This window comes from Peromyscus maniculatus, chromosome 21 (assembly GCF_049852395.1).
Source record: "Peromyscus maniculatus bairdii isolate BWxNUB_F1_BW_parent chromosome 21, HU_Pman_BW_mat_3.1, whole genome shotgun sequence".
Classification (NCBI taxonomy): Eukaryota; Metazoa; Chordata; class Mammalia; order Rodentia; family Cricetidae; genus Peromyscus; species Peromyscus maniculatus.
The window spans coordinates 40,409,481-40,432,406 of NC_134872.1; the positions used below are offsets into that span (position 1 = coordinate 40,409,481).

Genomic DNA, 22,926 nt, shown 5'->3' on the forward strand with positions numbered 1-22,926 from the left:
TGGGGTCAGGATGCATGATGTAAAAGACACACAGAATTAATAAAAGGAAAGTTAAAAAAGAAAAGAAAAGAAAATGCCCAACAGGCTTGCTTGTCTACAGCTGGATCTCATGGAGGCATCTTCTCGACTGAGGCTTCTTCCTCTCAGATGACTCTAGCTTGTGTCAAGTTGACGTAAAACTGGCCAGCACATGTGGCAAGTACTTAACCCACTGAACCATCTCCCAGCCCACATCCTGTCTACTGTAAACCATCTAGATGACTTATTATACCTAGTGCAATATCAATGCTCTGGAAAACCATTCTTTAAAAGGTTTTTTTATTTGAATGTTTTGTCTGCAGGTATGCCTGTGTACCATGTGCATTACAGCGCCTGCAGAAGCCAGAAGAGGGTGTTGGATTTCCTGGAACTACGATTGAGTTACAGACAGTGGTGAGCCACCATGCGGGTGCTGGGAATCAAGCCCAGGTCCTCTGCAGGAGCAGCCAGTGCTCTTCATCACTGAGATAGCTCTCCAGCCTGCAAATCATTCATATGCTGCATTGTTTATGGGGCAGTGGCCAGAAGAAAGCCTGGGCGCCGTCCATCAGTAGTTCTGCTTTTCTAGAATGTTCTGTATGTGTGGCAGGTTGACTCTCAGGTATAGAGAGGGCTGACTGTACTGAGAACTCTGGACTAAAGTGAGCCTGGAATGAGAGCTGCGTGTGGGGGTGAGACTCCCCATCTGCCTCCTGCCCTCTTCTCGGGCTGTTGATGCTTTCAGTGGCTAAGTTCTATTTCTGTCATGCATATCTGTCCTGAGGGATGAAATTAATCAATATCCTTTGTGCCCCTCCCGAGCAATGGCAAGAGTCTTAAAAGCTTCAGCCCCAGTTACCCTCCTCCCATGTCTATACATTGTCATCTGCACTGGGTTTCAATCTGATTCTGCCATTGTGAATTATTTAGTATCACTGTTGATAGAAATCAATGACTTGGTATACTTAAACATTGCTGGCTGTTTTTGTTGACGGTGGCAGGCTGTATTCTCCCAAGATAGGGACGACTGCATCTCCCATCCCACATGCAGTGGGACCTTGGTACTCTTTATCAAGACAGAGTCTGATTCTCCTCCAGCATCTGGGCTAACCATGGTGACTCGTTTGAGTCAGCGGATGTGGTGGAAGGGGCACTGTGTCACTTTTGAGGCTGTGTGGCTGTCCCTGATTTCTTAGAACTCTTGCTTTGGACACTCCCATGCATAGGCCATTTGTCAACAGTCTCCGTTCAGCATCATCTTTCACATCCAAGTTCGGGTGCTAGACATGTGGTTGAAGAAGCTTCCATGTGCTCCTAGACCCCAGAAACTCAAGATTCTGCAGTAGAGGCCCCGAACATCAGAAAACAAAGTCCCACCATACCTTGTGAGACTTCCTGACCCACAGAATCTAGGACTACAATGAGATGGTTGAAAGACAGGCATGAAGCGGGGCAGTGGTGGCACACGCCTTTAATCCCAGTACTCGGGAGGCAGAGGCAGGTGGATCTCTGTGAGTTCAAGGCCAGCCTGGGCTACAGAGTGAGTTCCAGGAAAGGCACAAAGCTACACAGAGAAACTCTGTCTCAAAACAAAACAAAACAAAACAAAAAAAAAAAAAAAAGAAAGAAAGAAAAAGAAAGACAGGCATGATGCAATCCCAGCACTTGGGAGGCTGAAGCAGGAGAATAAGAGTTGGAGGCTAGCCTGGGGTCACATAATGAGTTCCCAGGGAGTCTGAAAAACCTATCTCAGAAGTGATCAAACCAAGTATGGTGGTGCACACCTGTAATCCCAGAAGGGATTACACTTGGGAGGCTGAGGCAGGAGGATCATAGGAGTTCAAAGTTGTCTTCAGCTACACAGCAAGTTTGAGGGCCAGCCTGGGCTACGTAAGACATGTCTCAGAAAAACAAAACCCCAAATAATAATAATAAAAGTAACAAGAATACATTTAATTCATTTAAATAAAAAAAATAAAGCCGGGCGGTGGTGGCGCACGCCTTTAATCCCAGCACTCGGGAGGCAGAGCCAGGCGGATCGCTGTGAGTTCGAGGCCAGCCTGGGCTACCAAGTGAGCTCCAGGAAAGGCGCAAAACTACGCAGAGAAACCCTGTCTCGAAAAACCAAAAAAAAAAAAAAAAATAAAAAAAAATAAAAAAAAAAAAAATAAAATAAAATAAAATCTTTTACTTGATTAACTTTGAGGTGATTTTGTGACAGGAAAAGATCCCTCTTATCGGTACCATAAGCCATAGGAATTCTTTTATTGAGAATCTTGAATGATAGACCTGTTGGGAAGCTCCACTGTGGCCTACTCCTCCCATTCCAGACCCCTCAGAAAGCCCACCAAGAGTTGGCTCCTCCCGTGGAGATGCTCAAGACCATGCCTACAGGGTATTTAAGACACGGTCTCTAGGTCTGCCACATGATTTCTCTCCTGCTTTCTCCCCCTACCCTGAGAATCACCCAGGGGTGCTTTGCTCATTAAATCTGGATGTTTAATTTGGCCTGATCTGATTTATTGCATTGGCAGAGAAACCCAGGGCATGGAAACCTTTCATACCTTGTTTTTTTCCCCGCAAGTATCCTTTTTCTCTTACTTTTTAATTTTCTTTGTTTTTTGAGATAGGGCTTTCTATGTAGCCCAGGCTGGCCTTACACTCACCATCCTGTTACTTAAGCCTCCGGTTTGAGAATTTTAAGTATATACTGTGACCAGCCTTCCTAATTTTTTTAACTTAAATTTTTTTTTTCAATTTTTGAGACAGGGTCTTATGCAGCCTAGGACTAGCCTCAAACTCACTGTGTAGCCAAGGACGATGTTGAACTCTTTGTGGGGGTCTCTGCAAATGCTAAGGCTGGCAGAGAACCTAGAGAACCAAGAGAGGCAAGAAGGAAATCCAGTTCGATGTGACTTAGCTTCGGGGGGTCAGTCTATGACCATCGTATTGGGGAGCGTGGCAGCAGGCGGGTGTGGTGCCGGAGCAGTAGCTGAGAGCTCACATCTTATCCACAAACCAGAGGCAGAAGAAGAGAAAGAGATGTAACAGGAATGATGGGGGATTTTAAACCTTCAAGCCCACCCCCAATGACACGCCTCCTTCAGCATGGCTACACCTTCTCCAACGAGGCCACACCTCCTAATCCTTCCCAAAACACTTTCACCAACTGGGGACCAAGCATTCAAATATAAGAGCCTATGGGGGCCACTCTCATTCAAACTACCACACCACCCTGGACATAACAACCCTCATGGCACTCAGCTTGACCATTTTGTAGTACTTACCTAAACACCAAGGCTTACCTGAGTGGGCAATGGACAATAACTGGGTTTTTCTTAATCTCTGGTTACTCAGAATTAGGACAATGCTTGGCACACAGTAGGTACCTAGTAAACTCTCTCATTCTCTCTCTCTCTCTCTCTCTCTCTCTCTCTCTCTCTCTCTCTCTCTCTCTCTCTCTCTCTCTCTCTCTCGGGTATTGGGAAGGGGAGCACCTGCATGGCCTCACTAGGAGTTGGCTACTTTTTAAAAGAAGGATTAATTTTTAAATTTTACATATATGAATGTTTTGGCTGCACGCATGTCTGTGTACTGTGAACATGCTTGGTACCCAGGGAGGCCGTAAGAGGGTGTTGGATCTCCTGGAAATGGAGTTACAGATGGTAGTGAGCCGCCATAGGGGTGCTGAGAACCTAACCCGGGTCCTCTCCAAGAGCAGGAAGTGCTCCACATTGCTGAGCTCTTTTCCAGCCCTGTGGCTGGCTACTTTGTCAGCATGCTTTGGCCTACCCCTCCTGGCCCCTACTGCCAGTAACAGCTGACTGACACACGCCTGGGGGCTTTTGCTATTGATTTGGAGAACTCAGTGGCCCCCCAGAGTTGTTAGAATGCTCATGGGACAAGCTGAATTTGGAGCCTTGGTAACAGGATCTTTTCCCACAGTCCCTCTCATATCCACCAGGGGGCAGTGCTGACCAAGCCATTCCTGTACCTCCCTGCGTTCCTTCAGAAGTTTCAGGACAGAAGGGGCATAAACCAAGACAGTTTTAGATTATGTGCCCTTTGGGAATCCAAGTGATGGCACTGTCTGTTTGTGCACAGCTATATAACAGCCACCCCAGTTCTTGGAGGTATTTCTTCAGTCCTACACATCTACAGGACGCCCACTCTCGACTTTTGCATCAGAGTGGTGGTACCTAAACTTTGTGTGAATGGAAGTGTGTGTGTGTGTGTGTGTGTGTGTGTGTGTGTGTGTGTGTGTGTGTGTGTGTGTGTGTGTGAATATTCTGGATCTTTCCTGACATCTACCTCACAGTCTTGAGGTGATAGTGTTTTGTATAATAGTACAGCGATCCCTTGGTCACCATGGAGACTAGTTCTAGGACCCATGTGGATGCCAAAACCACGGATGTTCAACAATGAGCATCACTTACAGCTTGCTTTTCTTTTTGAAACAAAATCTTCTGTAGCCCAGGCTGGCCTCAGACTTGGTATGTAGCTCAGGATGCCCTTGGACACAGCCTCCTGTGTCCACTTCCCGAGGACTGGGTTCACAGGTACATACCACCATGTCTGGTTTCCGCATTGCTAGGGGTAGAACCCCGGGCTTTCGGCATGCTAGGCAAGCACTTTCCCAATGGAGGAGCCACATTCCTAGCCCTAGTTCTTAAATTTAACCTATGTGTGTCAATGTTCAACCTATGCATGTTTCCAGAGAAAGGTAAACTTCAAACCATCTGGGAGTGCTTTGGAACACCCAGTTCTATGGAAATGCCATGCAAATAGTTGTTAGACTCTATTGTTTAATGAACAATGACAAGTCTATATGTATTCTCTGAAGGTGAAATTCCTCCTTTTTGAGACACGGCCAGGCTGGCCTTGAATTCATGATTCTCCTGTCTCTATCTAGGATTAGAGGCATGCACCACCATGCCAAGGCTGCAGATGGGCAACTTTTACATTTGTGTGTGTGTGTGTGTGTGTGTGTGTGTGTGTGTGTGCGCGCGCGTGCGTGCTGCTACAGTGCACATGTGGCATTCAGAGGATAACTTGTGAGAGATGGCTCTCCTCTTCTACCATGTGAGTCTCAGGATTGGATTCAAGTCGTCAAGCATGGTCACAAACACCTTTACTCTCCCAATCTCTTGGCAGGTCACCAGGTGGGCAAAGAGGCGATTATACCTCCCCGTTTGCCACTGGCAAATCCTTGTTAGCCACTTCTGTGTTCGTGGCCTTGGTTGTTCACGGAGCTAGCATTCTGGCATTGCAGACCCCTACCATCTTATGTGATAATGTCGGGATCCTGGGATGCTAATGGCTGGGCCCGATGGAGCTGGGCTGCCCACCAGTGTCCCAGTTCAGGCAGAGCTCCTGCCTCTGCTGGACCACAGGCTGGCCTGGGCCCCCACGTGGTCTGCAGCTTGCTCACCACTCCAGCTCCTTCTCAGAGCAGGAGGCATCTCTGAGGTGGTCCACACAAGAGCCCTTTGTCATGATCGGGGCTGGACAAGTTGAGGGCTGACTGCCACCAGGAGGCCCCATGAGGTGACAAGCTGGCCCTGGGTATGGGGAGTGTCGGGGAGCTTCAGGATGACTAGAAGAGGTGTGGAGGCCTCAGAAGGTGCTGTGGCAATTGCTGGCTCTGTTCCGGGCTTGTGGGTTCACAGGACCTCGATGCCTCCTGCAATACTGACTACAGCCAGCAGAGGCCGCCCTAGCCACTGCCGGAGTTCTTGAAGTTCTTTAAGCCAGTGTTACCCTGGAGAACAGAGCCTGTCCTGTCCTGGGAGCATGCCTTCCCAGGCACCAGCTTTGCTGGGATGGTGGCACATAGGGCACCATAGGAGGTCCCTAGTGGGCACTCAGGTGGCCTATCAGCTGCTATTTGTAAAACTCCTACTATGTGTCAGCCCAGTCAGCTAAATACTGACAGAGCCAGTAATGAACCACTAAAGAGGGCAGAGCTACGTGGTAGTGAGGGCAGATGCTTTTTTTTTTTTTTTTTTTGACAGGGTCTGATGTAGCCCAAGCTGATCTCAAACTTGCTATGTGTCCAAGGATGACTTTGAACTCACTTAAAAAAAAAATCAGTTTGAGTGCACACACACAATGTATGTGTATGGGTGTGTAGGTCAGAGGACAACTTTTGGACTTGATCTTCTCCTTCTACCTTTGTGTGGGTTCTGGAGACTGAGCTCAGGTTGCTAGGGTCATGCGGCAAGCAAGCACCCTTACCCACTGAGCAATCTTCCAGGAACTGTGTACACACCTTGTGTCTCAGTTTCCCCTTCTGTGAAATGGAAGAGGTTCTAGATGGACCCTTTCTGAGGACTTCCCCCGCAAGGACTGTCAGGTTAGTGCAGTATTGGACTTACAACAGCAATGTCTAGGAGAGTATTCTCTGTCCTTCCCTTCATAAGGGTTATTTATGGCTAGACCCTCGCTCCGAAAGACAGACTTAGAAGAGGAGGAAGCTGCCTTTCTTATTAGCATATATTCACTGAACAAAACAGTGATGCCATCATGCCGTTTTCACACACATTTGTAACGTGCTTTGATCATATTTAACTCCCATTGCCATCCCCTGCCTCTTCCTTCCAGCTGAGCATGGTGGCCCACACCTATGACCCCAGAACTTTGGAGACCGAGGCAGGAAGCTGGCTGTGAATTCCAAACCAGCCTGGGAGAAGGAGTGAAATCTGTCTCCAGTCGACAAAGCTCCACCCACAAAGAGCCCCTTGTACGTTCAAGTCTTCTTCTCTTCCTTTGCCATCCCAGGGATTGAACCCAGGACCTCAGGCATGCCAAGCACGCACTGTATCACCGAGCTACAGCTCCTAGCAGTATGTGCCGTACTTTTTAAATTCTGCATTCTTTGTAGGAGAGGAAACTGATGACGTCTGCCTTTCTGAGCCTGGCTTGTTTCATTTAACGTGATCTCCAGTTCTGGCCCTTTCCCTGCAAACGACAGAACTCCATTCTTTACGGCTGAAGAAAACTGCATTGCACAGACTCACATTTCCCTCATCTGTTGATGGGCGCCCCGGCTAATTGCACAACTCGGCTGGTGTGAGGAGTTCTCAGTCGCCTCTGTGATAAAGCACAAGCATTTAGTACGGATGTAAAGTTTTATGATACCTGGAGCCTTCCAGAAATAGAAACCCAGGTGGAGGAGGAGGAGGAGCATACAAGGATCCACCTCAAGCTGAGGGGTTCTTGGTAATTACTGAGGGAGGGGGAGTCATCTTTGTTCAGGGTGTAACCACTAGAAAATTGCCTTCGATCCATTCAGTAACACACACCCATGTATAAGTCTGCTGGCAAGCTTAATTAAATTCAGTGGGTCATTAAAAAAAAAAAAAGGAATGGTAGTTGGAGAGGGACTTGTTGGGAAGAAGAAGGGGTCCAGATGGGGTAGGAGGGGACAAGAGAGAGATGGGGTGATTATGATCAAAATACATCACACATAGGCTTACTGATTCTCCAGAGGACCCCAGCTGTCAGGGCTCACAACTGCCTGTAAGTTTAGCTCCAAGTGGATCCAAAGCCTCTGGCCTCCTAGGACACCCACATTCAGGCACATGTACATACAGACACATACAATATACATAATAAAAATAAAATTTAAGGTTGAAAAATAGCCGAGTGGTGGTGGTGGTGGTGGTGGCGGCGGCGGCGGCGGCGGCGGCGGCGGCGGCGGCGGCGGCGGCGGCGGCGGCGCATGCCTTTAATCCCAGCATTCGGGAGGCAGAGGCAGGTTGATCTCGTGAGTCTGAGGCCGATCTGGTCTACAGATTGAGTTCCAAGATAGGTTCCAAAGTTACACAGAGAAACCCTGTCTTGAAAACCAAAACCCAATCAAACAAAAGAAACATTGAAAAATACACTATATACATGTATGAAATTGTCAAAGACTAAATAAAATAGTATTTCAAAAGAAAAAAATGAAGACACAGGACTGGGAATGTAGCTAAGTTGGTAGGGTGACTTGCCCAGCAGGCATGAAGCCCTGGTGTGTGTGTGTGTGTGTGTGTGTGTGTGATTTTTTTTTTAAAATTAAATGAATTTGTTTTTGCGGGTGGAGATATGTACATGCCGCGAACACGTGTGAGGGTCAGAGGGACAACTTTCGACAGTCAGTTCTCTCCTTCCGCCATGTGGGTCCCTGGGATTGAACCTGGGTGGTCAGGCGTGTGTCTTTACCCAGAAAGCCCTCTCACCAGCCTCCAAGGCCCAGTTTAGATCCCCAGCATTGGAGAGCGGAGGCAGGGAGGATTGGGAGTTTAAGGTTATCCTCAGCTCCGTTGTGAGTTCACGGCGAGGCTGTGTGGAGCCTTGTTTCAAATAAGAAAGACCCAAAGAAGGGGGAAGTCTGTGCGTTTGCATGCTGGTTTGCGCTTGAGCCTGAGAGTGACCGTAAATACTATTATAGTGGAGAACACCGGGGCAAAGGTGGGTGTGTGTTCACAGATGGTGATAAGCTGGGCGGGGCCTAGCAAGAACAGTCTGTTCAGGTCTCCCCTGCCCTGCTGTCAGGGGCAAGCATAGAGTGAGGGGTTCAGGCCTGGCTTCATGGCGGGAAAGGGGGGGGTAAAAAGAGGGGGACCTTCTTGTCTCTGCTTCCTTCCCAAATGTCTAGAATGGATGTCCTGGACCCCATTAGTGTAGTAGCTAAATTCACTTGGACATGGGTGTCTGGGCTTGCCTGCCTCTTCTATCTGCTGGCTGCTGGCCTGAGCAGGCTACCAGTCCTGCCCATGGGGCCACACCACCTGCCTGCTGGTGTACAACCAACCCTGTAATTTTCTATAAAGGCTAAAGTCCCAGAGCGGGCACCTTGATAAGGTGCCGCACATACTTCTGGTAGGGGAATGCGGTTTATCAGGAAGGGACTCTTGGCTCCAGCCCTGGGCAGCCACCCAAGGCAGCCAATGCCACAGGTAAGGTCCAGCAGCAAGGGAGGAGCAGCTAGGACTACCCAGAGACTGGTGTGCCTGCCAGGAGGTGCCAGGAGCCTGGGCCTCTCGGACTGGGCCAGGCAGGGCACTGGACCAACTTCAGCCTTTAGGATCCACAGGCCTCCGGCTCAAGCGGTCGGGACTTGAGCAGTTACCTCTGGCCTCGGCAGAAGGAATACATCTAGTGTGGAGACAAAGGGCACTCAGCAAGGGTGTGTCAGGAAAAGAGAAGTCCAGGGGTTACGGCAAAGTCTGAGGTAACCGGGGCTACCGATGTCACCCGCCTTCTTCTCCCCACTTCTCACTTCGGCACGGCTGCTGGCTGGAAGAGGTCCTCAGACCAGCACCTCCTGGTTCCCATTTTATAACTTGGGTACCCCGGAGGTAAAGAAGACGAAAGGATCTGAGTGAGGTAACACAGTGGACACAACCTGGGTCTCCACGTCTCCATGTCCCTCCTCAGTGGAGACAGGGTTTCTCTGGGTAGCCCTGACTCTCCCGGAACTCGCTCTGTAGACCGGGCTGGCCTGGAACTCATAGTGATCTACCTGCTTCTGCCTCCCGAGTGCTGGAATTAAAGGTGTGTGCCACTGCCTCCTGGCACTATTCATTTCTGTAAGGGTCCAAAAAAATCACTGATGGTGGCCTTGATCTGGAGTCTCAAGAGAGACTCAAGTTGTTGTTGTTGTTGTTGGTGTGTGTGTGTGTGTGTGTGTGTGTGTGTGTGTGTGTGTGTGTGTAGGGGATGCAGAGTATCTGTAAACCTCCAAAACCAGCCTGACCACCAGCAGGCTCAACGGCACAGGTCCCAGGATTTAGCTCGTTCAGTTTAACCTACTTCAGCAGCGCTGTGCATGTGGGGTTGCCATGGTGAGCCATGCCGGCTGCATCCTGGAGTTCCTGCACGCTCTTTGAAATTGCCGATGCCCAGCTCTCCCCGCCTCCTCCAGGCCAGGGGCACCAGAGTCTTTGCAGGGGGTTGGGGGTGGGCCCAGGTGTTTACTAACATGCTGTGGGAAGTTGTAATTCACAGACAAGGGCTGATTAGAAGTCAGAGAAAAAACTGTGCTGGAGCCACGGTCCCAGCCCCTGTTTCCTTTTCTCAGGCCGCCTTGCTGCATCGGGTCTACTGTGAGCCACGAGACATCGTGGGGAAAGTCCCGGATATCGTCATGTGTGACAGCATCTAATTAATCATCAACCCTGTAACGTGATCTCTAGCCTATAAAAAGGGAACCTTCAGAGTCTCATAAACCTGACCACTGGCCTTCACAGACATCTCCAGAACCGAGGACTTGTGTCCCAGGAGGAGCCCAGACTAATGGGTGCCCGCCTCAGTCCTGAGGCCAGTAAGTAGACTTCCTGTATGCCCGGAGTTCACTTCTGGAGTCTAAGACTGCAAGGGAGTACAGGTGGGAGAGGCCTGGAAGGGGGACAAGGGAGACCCTGAGCCATTGTCACCTAGAGTGGGTTTCTGACAAGATCTGCACGAGCGAGTGAGCTTCCGGTCTTCCCAGGAATCCAGCGGAGGCTGGGTGACTCAGGCCCAAGATGGCTGCAGAGATAAACATCCCTCCTCCTCCACCCGCTGTCTCTAATCGGTGTTCATCCAGGAACCGGACACAGAGAGAGAAACAGGACTGAGGTGGGTAGAAGGGTAGAGCTTTTGGAGGCCCGGTAGAAAAGGAGGGATGTCAGCTTTGCCAAATTAGAGATGGCACCAGGGGCAAGTCATTCTGTCCCTGTGCCCTTGGTTTTTCCTCATCTGAAGGTTGGGGACAATGCCACCTGCCCTGATGGCCTTCAGGGCTCCAAATACAGAAGTCTAAATGGTAACGAGATAGGAAGTTTCTCTGAGACTCTTACCTGTACCTGTGGTCATGGTGCCCCTCAGCAGAAGGACCTGGGCGAGTGGGCAGGAGATAGCATTCCAGGTCTTAGCACAGAGACTGGGACCAGGCACCCTGGAGATGCCTCGCAGGCAGAGCAGGACCCCTGCTTGGGCTCCATGGCAAGCATCCAAGGCTCACTCAGAGTGGACAGCCACACCCTGAGAAGCCACCTCTGCTGGGGCAGCTGTGTTTGGCTTCAAGGCAGGGCGGTAACACCAAAAGCTATGTAGTATAACAGGTACAGGGGTGTGTGTGTGTGTGTGTGTGTGTGTGTAGCTGAGCCCACGGTCTCCTTGGGGCTGGGAGGCCTGGAAGGGATCTTTCCTGAGACTCCCCCCCACCCCCACCCCCAATCTCTGAGTGTTTCTACATAGGATGCAGAGATAAGGACCGGAGGCTGCAAAGGGCGGAGTGGGTGCCTGGCACCCCAAAAGCCTTGGTGGCTGGAGGGGTGGTGATGAAGATGCTGACCATCATCTTCATCACCATCTCGGAGCAGGCAGATGATGATCCCTTCCTAAAATTCCCAGAGCCTTCCCTGCAGAGACTATAATTTGCCTTCATCTGCCCAGGGCTGGAGATGACCCTAAGGACATGACTTGTGTGTCCTGAACTTCCTAGCAGTCTGGGTCAAGGCCAGCGATGTCCCTTCCTTACAGCAGTGGGGGACACAAAAGTGGGGTCATTGAAGAGGGTCCTCCTCTTACTCTGTTCCATGGAGCCTCGGGGTCTGACCTGAACGTGGGGCCCAGAACAGGAATGCTAACCTCTGAACCCTGTGCCAACCCTGCCAACTGGGGCAGCCCTAATTAGAGAGCCGTGTTTAGCGTGTGCCCACCTCTGCCACCCACCCAACCCAGCAGTGCGATCTGTCGGGTTGCGAAACCCAAGGGTGGGAGGATTCCTGCAAGGCTCTGTGGAAGGGGCAAGGCAGGACGGAGATGGCATCTACCCCTCTAGTGCCACGGAGACACAGCTCTAAAGTCAGGAAGCAGAGCTCATTGTAAAGGAAAGGGTGGAGCCCCTGTCGGGGACAAAGTCCTGAAGGCCTTTTATAGACTCGCTGGGCGAGGGTGGCTTTCAGCCCTGCTCAGCCTGGGCTGTGTGCTGTGATTAACCAACACGAGCCGAGAGAGAGAGAGAGAGAGAGAGAGAGAGAGAGAGAGAGAGAGAGAGAGAGAGAGAGAGAGAGAGAGAGAAGAGACCAAGCCTCAAGAGACCCCTTGTTGCTTACCTGTGGTGACACCTCCTGACAGTCACACTCAGGGAGTGTTACCCAGAGGCTACCGAAGGTAGGGATACGAGGCCTGAGCATGCAGTTGGGAGAAGGTGGCTCAAGGGCTCTGGTCACCTAGGGACCCATGGAGGCAGCTCTGTCCCCTCAGCTTCCCCCTGTAACACAGGACACGAGAACATTAGCTCTCGCAGGCTGCGAAGGCTCCTGAGTGGTGAGGAAGCTTTGCCCACTCAGGCTGCCCCCCGGACCAAGGCTTTCTTTTCCTGGGGTGCCAAGGGACTCTTGCGTCCCTCAGAGGCCATTCCTAGGGCAGTCCCCTTCCTCCTGAACTGATCCCCCCACCAGCCAGACTCCTTTTTCTCCTCTAGTAAGTAGATGGGGCAGTGAACTGACCTTCTCTCGCTCCCAGGACAGTCCTTCCAGTTCTCTATCCTCCTGGGGATGGGACATGGCCAGATGAGGACTGGCCACCATTTTGGGATGAGCAGTCCAGAGTTCTCAGACCCAAAGGGGATGTGAACCCTTCCCACTGAGGCTGTAGTGGACGATGCTGGGGCTCCAACTTGGCTCTATTTCTGCTCTTGTGGTGGACCAGAGTTGTAGCTTGTGGCTCTCAGGAGAGGACACCCCCGCTTCTTCCGGCAGCAGGGTCGCAGGCAACTGTCTCCAGCATCCACTCTCGTCCAGACCATTGCTCAGGTCCCTTACCAAGCCTACCCCTGGGCTTCTCCTGAGTCCTTCACCTCAGTGGTGGCTGTGACTCAGCTGAGTGACCGGGTGGGCCCTGGTGGTAGCCCCAGGAGTCCTCAGTCCTGTGTCTGGCTTCCGCAAGCAGGCCCCTGGTCGGCAAGGGGAACAGGAGACAGCCAGCTGATGGGGGATGGGCTCTCTCCGGGGCCTGGCTCAAGTTCAGACTGAGTTCATCTTTCTTTTTTAGCCAGCAGTCAGCTGGCTTCCTCTCCTCTGGCCCACTTAGAGAGGAAAGGCAGGTCTCTGTGAGCAGATCAGCTCCTGCTGTCTTGGAGCCAGGGCTGAGAAGAAGGTTTGCCCTGCAGGAAACTTTCCCTCCTGGCCGCCAAGTGCCTATGTGTGAGAAGTCCCTTGGTTCCAAAGCCCACTTCAGGCCTTGGCTGAACAGGGGCATCTCCATAGACCCTTCTCAACTTGCACCCCTGTCTTGTGGGAAACTGCTGGGTTCCCCTCTCCCAGGACCGGGAAGTCACTTTGGGGGTGGGGTGGGGCTGATGCAGCTCATCTGTGGGAAAAGGAGGTTAGAGAAGCAGAGAGGAAGGCATGGCCATCGTGGGCCACCTGTGAGGACATGCATAAGTCAGCAAGCCGGCTCTGCTCCTCCAGGCTAGGTATTTGAAAATCCATGAGTACTGCATCTCATCTAGGGGCTGGTGAGATGGCTCAGCCAGTCAAGGTGCTTGCTGACAAGCTGAACGACTTAAGTTCAATCCCCCAACCTACAAGGTAGAAGGAAGAGAACTGACTTCGGCAGGTTGTCCTCTGACTTCCACGCATGCACCCTGGTACTCCCGCACCCAATAAAGAAGTAAGTGCTAAAAAATAAAAACAATAAACCTCAACCAGGCAGTGGTGGCGCACACGCCTTTAATGCCAGCACTCGGGAGGCAGAGGCAGGCGGATCTCTGTGAGTTTGAGGCCAGCCTGGTCTACAGAGCGAGATCCAGGACAGCCAGGACTATACAGAGAAACCTGACTTGAAAAACCAAAAACCAACCAACCAAACAACAACAACAAAAACCAATAAACCTCATCTAAGTTCGTATGCCTAAGTGTTTGGTTTCATTTTGTTTAACAACAGCTCCCTGTCTATGTAGCCCAGGCTGGCCTGGCCTGGAACCACTTACTAGACCAAGCAAGCCTGGCACTTGCCTTCACCTCCACAGCGCTGGAATTAGAGCACCATCACACCAAGCAAAGCTGCTTTTTCTATTCAATCCCAGTAATGCCCTTGCCTCAGGGCTGTTTAGACAGGGCTTAGATATAGGTTCTTTGAACTTTCATTCCAGGCAGAAGGGGCAACTGGTTGGGGACGGGGCAGGTAGAGTGGGCTAGCTTGGTGCTTGTGGGTTGAGGCTTGAGTGTTTTGGGGAGTGGAGGGGTGCCAGGGAACTTTGGGCAGTCAAAGTGGCCCCCAGGAGGAGGCCAGGGTCGCCTAGGGTGCTGGTCGTTTTCTGGGGGAACTGGTGGGTTAGGCTGGGCCCTCACTGACAGGCTACTCGCTCTGCCCCACAGACGCTGAGGTGCCCCGCGAGGCTCTTAGTTTCCACGGGGATGCCACCGGCTCGCAGGTGCATCTGGATGACCTGCGGAGCACCGCTCGTAGGCGCTCCACGTTCCACGATGGCATCGTGTTCAGCCAGCGGCCCGTGTGGCCCGGTGAGCGTGTAGCGCTGCGCGTGCTGAAACACGAGGACGGCTGGTGCGGTGGCCTCCGCGTGGGCTTCACGCGCCTGGACCCTGCGCACGTGGCCCCGGCCTGCCTGCCCCCCTTCGTGTGCCCCGACCTAGAGGAGCAGAGCCCCACGTGGGCAGCGTTGCTTCCCGAGGGCTTCGTTCGTGCGGGGAATGTGGTCTGCTTCTGGGTGAACCGTCGAGGCTGGCTCTTCGCCAAGGTCAACGCTGGCCGCCCCCTCTTGCTGCGCAAAGACGTGATGGCCCAGGGCGCCCCGCTCTGGGCCGTGATGGATGTATACGGGACCACAAAAGCCATCGAGCTGCTGGGTGAGACAATCCTTGGGGTCCCGAACACTGTGGTTCTGGAGTGTGTGGCGTTGAGACAGAATTCCAGGTGGCTTCATGCACCTGTCTAGAGGCCCTGGTAGAACTGTTTATTCCTTCAAGTTCAGAATGTTATCAGTCCATGGCCTAATGTAAGGATGGGCATCAGAGATTTGAAATGGGCAGAAGACTTAGCCTTGTCCTAAAGGATGATAAAATTTAAGACCAACGCCCTAAATAATGTTAGAAGGCTGGTCGTGTTTCACAAAGGAGAAAGCATTTAGATGGGGCCTTGCCGCTTAAGCAGAAGTTCACCCATATGCAGGTGAAAAGCAAGCAAGCAAGCAAACAAATAAACAAAAACAACAAACCAAACAAAAAGAAAAACAGCAAAGATGTGAGCGCACTCAGCTGAGATCAGCAGTGAGGAAGGCAGTGGCCGCTGAAGGACTGTGTGCATGCATGCGTGTGTGCGTGCGTGCGTGCGTGCGCCTGGAACTGCTGGGCTGGCCCTGAACCTCCTTTTCTGCCTTAGATCCCAAAGCTGATGCCTGGATCACCAATGGGGAGGCAGTGCCACAGTCTGAAGGTGAGCAGACTTCCCAGCATCCTGGCACCTAGGGAAGTGGCTGGGAAGTCAGGCTGTTCAAAGCCATCTTTCTAGGTACCAGAGAGGCCTCCACAGTTCACTGCTCGCTAGAGATCCAGAAACAATGTGATGTTTCTGCCTTTTAGATCATTCCCAATTAGGAGAGTGTAATCACGAGCAGACACCCCCTCTTCTCTGGAACAGTCTCATGAGACCTAATCTAGCCTCACATTTACTCTGAACACTTCTTCAAGTGCTGGGATTATAGCTTACTTTAATCTAATTTTTTTTCTTGTTTTGATTTTTGTTTTTGTTTCTGTTTTTTTGAGACAGGGTTTCTTTGTGTAGCCTTGGCTGTCCTGGAACTAACTAGCTCTGTAGACCAGGCTGCCATGGAACTCACAGAGATCTGATGGGCTCTGCCTCCTGAGTGCTGGGATTAGAGGCGTGTGCCACCATCACCTGGCTCTCAAATTTTCTTTAAAAAAAAATTAAAAGAAAAATTGTATGCACCATGTATGTGCTGGAATCTAGCAAGTTTTTTTCCCTTTCCTTATATTCTATTTATTGTTAAGTTTTTTTTTAAATTTGTTTATTTATTATGTATACAGTGTTCTGTCTGCACACACCCCTGCAGGCCAGAAGAGGGCACCAGATCTCACTACAGATGGTTGTGAGCCACCATATGGTTGCTGGGAATTGAACTCAGGACCTTCGGAAGAACAAGCAGTGCTCTTAACCTCTGAGCCATCTCTCCAGCCCCCTATTTATTGTTAAAGTTTTATGATTAATGTAGGGATGGATGTGGGTTGGTTTGGTTTTGTCCCCTCCCCCCCTTGTACTGGGGACTAAACCTAGAACTAGGGCTTGCCCTAGGTGCCCTAGGGTCTCACGCATTAAGCAAGCCTCTACACCTCGGCTATATACCCATCCTACTTATTTTCTTTCTTTTTTGAGACAGTCTCATGTAGTCCAGGCTGGCCTCAAACTCACTATATGTAACTGAAGATGACCTTGAACTTCTGATCCCCTTGTCCCCATTTTTATCACTACTGTTTGATTGGTCTGTAACTAATAATAAAATAGAACAATGGTAACGGCACACAGTAATAACAATTATTTAGTACTCATGATTTTTTTTTCTAGAACTTTCCATTTGATAGTGTCAGACCACAGGTAGCTGAAATTGGGAGGCAGCAGCAAAGATAAGGGGTTGTTGTGTATTTTGTTGGTTTTTATTCGATTGTACAGAGTGGATTCTCAGGGCACAGTTCCTTGGCACACTGAGCTTTCCTGCCCTGTGGTAAGACCATGTGCAGGTAGGTGGCCTACCCTATGTGTGCCCCTGACCCATGCTATCTCCTTTTCCAGTCACGTCAGGAGAGGAGTGTGTCATCTGCTTCCACAACACTGCCAACACCCGCCTCATGCCCTGCGGCCACTCACACTTCTGCAGCGCCTGTGCCTGGCATGTCTTCAAAGACACGGCCAAGTGCCCCATGTGCCGATGGCAGATTGAGGAGGTGGCTGTCGCACCTTCAACGAAGACTGGAGAAGGCTCCTGAAGAGACGGGACCTGGCTCTGAGCCAGGCCCCTGCAAAAGGAGAAACCTCTGTCTAGACGTGGGTCAGTGAACGTGGTCACAGGCCACCAAGCCTGATCTTGGGTCAGCAAGCCTTGTTAAGCCTCGAGGGAGGCTCAGTGACTCTTTCCTCAGCCAGACGTTCGGGAGAGGTTGATATGGCAAAGAGAAATCTCTCTGGCCACTTTGGGAAACCCCCAGTGTAGCAGGGGCAGCCTGAGCCCTCAAGTTACAGCTGAGGACGTGAAGGGACGGGTCCGTGTCTGGCAGAAGCGTCAGGAGCAGGGACATAGCACATGGTGATTTTCTTGTCGATTTGTAAGATAATCAGAATAAAGTTTGTTTTTGTATTGATTGTCTCCTTTGCCGTGCTCAGTGGGAGGAGGGGGCACTCGGACTGGTTAGGGCATTTGGGGACATGCTGTCCTGCCCTCCCTGACTACACTCAGTCCTACAGCGAAGGACTGCATGGAGCTCTGGGACCATGGGTTCTGTCGCTGAACGTAGCAGGGGTTGGGGCAACACTCTCAGCCAGACCTTGCGCCTGCCAGCCTGGGTTCTGGGGACTTCGGGATGCTCCTCTGACACAGACAGGTCCTAGTGGCCAGGAAGCCCCAGTCTTGGGGCTCTCTATGGAGGAACCTCTATACCCAGCACATTTGTCAAATGTTAATCGTAGTCAGTTTACACTGTTAAAATTGAGACTGGGGAACCAAAAACTCCCCTGAGTCTCTGGGAAGTAAGATTTTTTTTTGTAGAGGATTTTGGGAATCTCTGATGTGTTCCTAAGGATCTATAAGACGTGTGCATGCTCAGGGAAGGCCTGGAAGAATCCCTAGTCTCTCGATTCTGGCTGATCTTGAGGCCTTGTGCAAAAAGGAGGTGAAGGCTAAGGTGTACCCGTAAACTGCCTCAGGACTGAAGGTGCCTCGGCCCCCGACAGAGTTCCTTGGCAGGTGTAGACACTTACAAGGTCAGAGCATTGTTTAAAAAAAAAAAAATCTCTGCACAATCATTAGCTGGTCAGTAACCTATCCGTACTGAGACTTCAGTTGGTGGCATGTAACAGGGGTGATGACTTTACAGAGTTTACCCAAGAAAGCTGGAGAGCTAAGGAACACACACCGCCGCCGAGGACAAGAAAACAGCAAGAACAGAACACCTTTGAGTGGAGGTGCTTTATTCTTTTTTTTTTTTTTTTTTTTTTGGTTTTCCGAGACAGGGTTTCTCTTGTGTAGCTTTGCGCCTTTCCTGGATCTCACTTGGTAGCCCAGGCTGGCCTCGAACTCACAGAGATCCGCCTGCCTCTGCCTCCCGAGTGCTGGGATTAAAGGCGTGCGCCACCACCGCCCGGCAAGGTGCTTTATTCTTCAGAGCTGTCAAAATATAATATCTACGGGGATCATTTTTTCATATGTGAGAACTTGAAATAAATGAAAGCATGGCTTGTGTTTAGGGCATCTTTGGTTGCTGGAGAAAGTCCTTGAGAGAGTCCCGATGTTAGATTTACTAGACAAATACTTTAATTCAGCTGTTACAACTATGTTCGGATAACCCAAGGAAGCCATGTCTAGGAGTTAAAGGGGGGCTACGGATGTAGCTCAGTGGTAGAAAGCTTGCGTCACATGTCAAGGCTCTGCATTCAGTTTCCAGCAACACACACACACACACACACACACACACGCACACGCACACGCACACGCACACGCACACGCACACGCACACACACACCTCAGCTTAGAGTGAAAGATCCCCGCTCCATTATGAGGACATGGGGCTTTGGGCCAATGAAATGCTCCCCCCCTATAACTTAGCCTAAGAAACGCCATTCTGAAAGAATCAGAAAAACAGGAGTTCACAGCCATAGCCAGCCACCCGGCCTTGACAGAGATAGCTATAGCCAGCCATCCAGCCTTGAGAGAGATATCTGTGGTCGGCGGCCTTGGGAGAAAGACAGTTAAGTCAAATCAAGATATTTTATGGCTGGCCCCCTGGCCTTGAGGAATAAGCAGCTGGCCTGGACAAGGCCAAATCAGCCACACACATACGACCCCAAGTTCACCCTGGCCTTCTTTGAAACAACCAATAGGGACCCTGTAACTATGCTTCTCGCTTCTGTAACCGCGCCTCTGCCCCTGGGATCCCATAAAAAGTCCCCCTTGCCCTAGGAAAGGGCGCAAGTCCTCCAAGAGACTTCGCCCCAGGTACCTGGTCTAAATAAACCCTCTTGCTTTTGCATCTGATCTGTGGTTTCGGTGTGTTCCTTGGGTTTGGGGTCTCTCCCGGAGGAAGATCTCAGCCGGGGGTCTTTCAAGAGCCTCCACCCTAAGTGGAATAAAATTGCAGTTTATACTACGGGGCCCTTTTCCCTGACTCCCTACAGAGAACCAGCTCCTGAATCAATTCTTTTCACTCATTCGTCAAACCGCCAGGCACGTGTGGTTGCTCCCTTCTGTTCCCAGTTATAAACTGCTGGGAATGAGCTGAACAAATTCATATGCTTCACAGAAAACTAGGTAGGAAACACCTCATGAACCAAGAACTCTGATAAAAAGTAGAAAATAAATGGATCAGGCTGATGACCGATGTGAGGCTTTTTCATCTCTTCATCACAGTTAATGTTAGAAACCATCGCCAGGCAGTGGTGGCGCACGCCTTTAATCCCAGCACTCGGGAGGCAGAGGCAGGCAGATCTCTGAGAGTTTGAGGCCAGCCTGGGCTACAGAGTGAGATCCAGGACAGGCGCCAAAGTTATACAGAGAAACCCTATCTCGAAAAACCAAAAAACAAAACAATCAAGCAAACAAATACCAAAAGACAATCTAGGTGTCTTGAAAGAGAACACACAGAAAGAATATGAAAATATCTCAGCAAGGTGATAATTTTTGCAAAAAGGGTGCACCAGTGTCCAAGCCAGGCTAGTAACACACCAGGACAACACTTTTTTTCTGTGATGTAGATGGTGACTGTGTTTCATCCCATTTGTGGGAATTCAACTTCACAATCCAACCAGATTGATTAATTGATATGAAGAAGATTCAGGAAATGTGAGTTCTTGCCAGGCACAAGTACCTTTGCTTTAGAAAAAAAAAATTCTCACAACAGGGCACTGGTGATGGACCAGAGAAACGACCCCACCCACGTCTACTTACTGAAACAGTGAGTTTGCAGACTATGGATGAAGGGGTTCCTGCAAAGATGAGCAGCTTGAAGAACTCTCTACACCCGGTTTTATAAGCTGGTGGCCAGAGGAGGTCCAAAATAGGAATCTCTGGCCAAACAGGGAGTCGTGGAGGGGCTGCCCAGGGCCAGGAACAGGGGAGAGGCGTTAACTTGGATCAGAGAAGCTAGGCAATGCTGGCAGCCTGATGATTGCAGGTCAGCACAGGAAGCCTGTATGCATCCCCAAGCCGAGCGTGGCTTCTTTTGCCCAGCAACCACTCACTGTAATCAGCTTGCAGAATCTGGAATCACCTGGGAAGGGAGTCTTAGCGAGGGAGTGTCTACATTAGGTTGCCCTGTGGACATGCCTGTGAGGCATTTTCCTGATTGGGTTAGTTGCGTTGGGAACTCACCTTGAATGCGGGCGGCGCCATGTCATGAGCTGGGCCCCTGGACTGAAAAGGGGGGGAGCTCCCGAGCACAGGCATTCAGTGATCTGCTGCCTGACTACGGGCACACTTTGACCAACTGTACCACTGTGGCTTCCTGGAAATGATGGCCCGTAACCCAGAGCCCCTAAGTTGCTTTGGTTGGGGGTCTTTTATCACAGTGTTAGAAGTATTTCCGAGGTCACAAAGAAAGAGACCACCACCATAACTGAAGTGTCTGGTCTGCGACCTTACTTCTGCACGAGAGTGATGACTCACAAAAGTGGCGGCACACAAGTACGGGGACGGGGGGTCCTTCCGGTTTTACCCCTGACGTCAAAGGGAAGCTGGACTGTTCCTCATTGGTCGAGGTCCAACCACAAAGTCCAAACCTGAGTTGCTAATCAAAGAATCGACGTAAGATGGGGAAAACAAAAAAACAAAATTAAAGCGCAAGTTGTTTTCTGTGTGAGTAAGGAGGAAGTACGGTCCGGAAATGGTGGCTTGGAGCCAGTCAGAAACTGAAAAAAAAAATAACTTTTGTGGTTTGGTAAGGGAGGAAGTGGGGCGTACTTTGAAAGAAAAGATAATTGTTTGTTGCATCTGAAAGGAATACTGGAAAAGAAACTGAGCCAAACACTGTACGAATCATAGCTACCTGTCGCCACCTCCCATCTTTGAAGGAGGTCACTGAGGCGAACAGTGAGTCTACCTCAGATGCAAGAGTAAGCTCACGATCAAGAGAAGCCCAGCATTTGAGGAACTTGGATGTGGTGGGAGAAAAAGCACCCGGTTACCCAGAATGCATTCATATCTGAAGAAACAGCTTGTAGGGGCGACAGACCTGGGCATTCCCACAGCTGTGACTAGATGCTCTGAAAAATCCAGACGTCCTGGGAATTAGAAACTTGATCACACTTAATTACTGGAAACCGAAACTTAGTCAGTTGAAGTGAGTAACAGAAAGGCCGCAGTAGAAAAATGTGTTAAAGGTCCGGAGTCATCTAGACTGCCCTGCGGAGTAATGAAGGGATGAAATAGAGACCGTGGGTCAAGGAGAATGGTGTGGGAGTTCCAAAGCGGGTCACTAGGAACTGAAAAAGAAGGAGATAGAGATGCGGGAGGGGACGCTTGAAGGAAGATCGGAGAAGCATGACTTCCTTCCTGAGAGGCGAAAACAGAAGGCCGTTGGTTTGGAAGAGTCCAGGCCCAGTCGGGTACAGAAAGAAATTACAAATTGGAGCTCATGCCTATAATCCTAGAACTTGAGAGGCTGAGGCAGGAGGATTGCTCTAGGTTCAAAGCAAGCCTGGGGTACATAACAGGTACCAGAGCTACTTAGCAAGATCTTGTCTCAAAAATACCCACCCCTACACTTGTCTCCAAAAAATGAATAAATGAATGAATGAATACAGGAAGGAGGTAGGAAGAGGAAAGGAAGTGGAAAGGAACTTATATCAAGTTGTCTAAGTACATGGATTTATATGTGGAATGCTGAGGCCCAGTCATTTTTCTTCTACCTTCTTCGAGGCTGAGACGTTGGGCTGGAGAGACAGACCAGCAGTTAAGAACACTTGCTGCTCTTATAGAGGACCTGGACCTGATCCCCAGCACCCACATGGTGACACACTGCCTGTAACTCCCTTCCAGGGGATCTGATGCCCTCTTCTGTGCTTTGTGAGTACCACACACACATGGTTCATACATGCAGGCAAAGCACTCATATACATAAAATAAAATAAATGAACATTTTAAAAAGAATGTTTTTCTTACAACATTTTTTTTAACAACATTCTTACAACAAGATGTCCGGCTCCACTTATAACTCCAAGTAGAAGACTGACAGAGCATTTTCTAGAACACTAGCAGTCCAAAAGAAAAGATCTAAAAGTACTGACACCAAGTCATTCCCAGGGGTCATCCAGCTTGGTCCCTTTTAGTCCCTTGTCCCGCTTCACAGGGCTAAAGCCGAAGTGGCTTGTCCCGCTTCACAGGGCTAAAGCCGAAGTGGCTTGTTTATGCTTTAGTCTTGAACCTGAGCAGATATCCATGAATTTCCAGACATCTCAGGAAACCTCCAAACAAGAAGTATAAAAGTATGCCGGGCGTTGGTGGCGCACGCCTTTAATCCCAGCACTCGGGAGGTGGAGGCAGGCGGATCTCTGTGAGTTCGAGGCCAGCCTGGGCTACCAAGTGAGCTCCAGGAAAGGCGCAAAGCTACACAGAGAAACCCTGTCTCGAAAAAAAACCAAAAAAAAAAAAAAAAAAAGAAGTATAAAAGTATAATTTGAAGCCAGGCGTGGAGG

General features: G+C 50.2%; 1 protein-coding gene and 1 long non-coding RNA gene across 4 annotated transcripts; one reads left to right on the forward strand and one right to left on the reverse strand.

Moving 5' to 3' along the window:
* Positions 1-2,194: 2,194 nt before the first annotated feature.
* On the reverse strand, positions 2,195-13,263 carry LOC143269926 (uncharacterized). Of its 2 annotated transcripts, XR_013046726.1 has the most exons (3): positions 12,501-13,255; positions 12,105-12,262; positions 2,195-7,110 (listed from the first exon to the last, which is right to left on the reverse strand). It is a non-coding gene; the product is annotated as an uncharacterized LOC143269926 (long non-coding RNA). The 2 variants fall into 2 exon arrangements; XR_013046725.1 differs by lacking the exon at positions 2,195-7,110 and having other exon boundaries at positions 9,691-12,262; positions 12,501-13,263.
* On the forward strand, positions 8,861-17,380 carry Neurl3 (neuralized E3 ubiquitin protein ligase 3). Of its 2 annotated transcripts, none has more exons than XM_076557519.1 (5): positions 8,861-9,558; positions 10,085-10,327; positions 14,373-14,861; positions 15,394-15,447; positions 16,819-17,380. In XM_076557519.1, exons 2-5 carry the CDS (start codon positions 10,300-10,302, stop codon positions 17,010-17,012), a joined length of 765 nt encoding a protein of 254 aa, XP_076413634.1. In that variant the 5' UTR covers positions 8,861-9,558; positions 10,085-10,299; the 3' UTR covers positions 17,013-17,380. The 2 variants fall into 2 exon arrangements, with proteins under 2 accessions (XP_076413634.1, XP_042121885.1); XM_042265951.2 differs by having other exon boundaries at positions 8,861-9,390.
* The last annotated feature ends 5,546 nt before the right edge of the window (positions 17,381-22,926 follow it).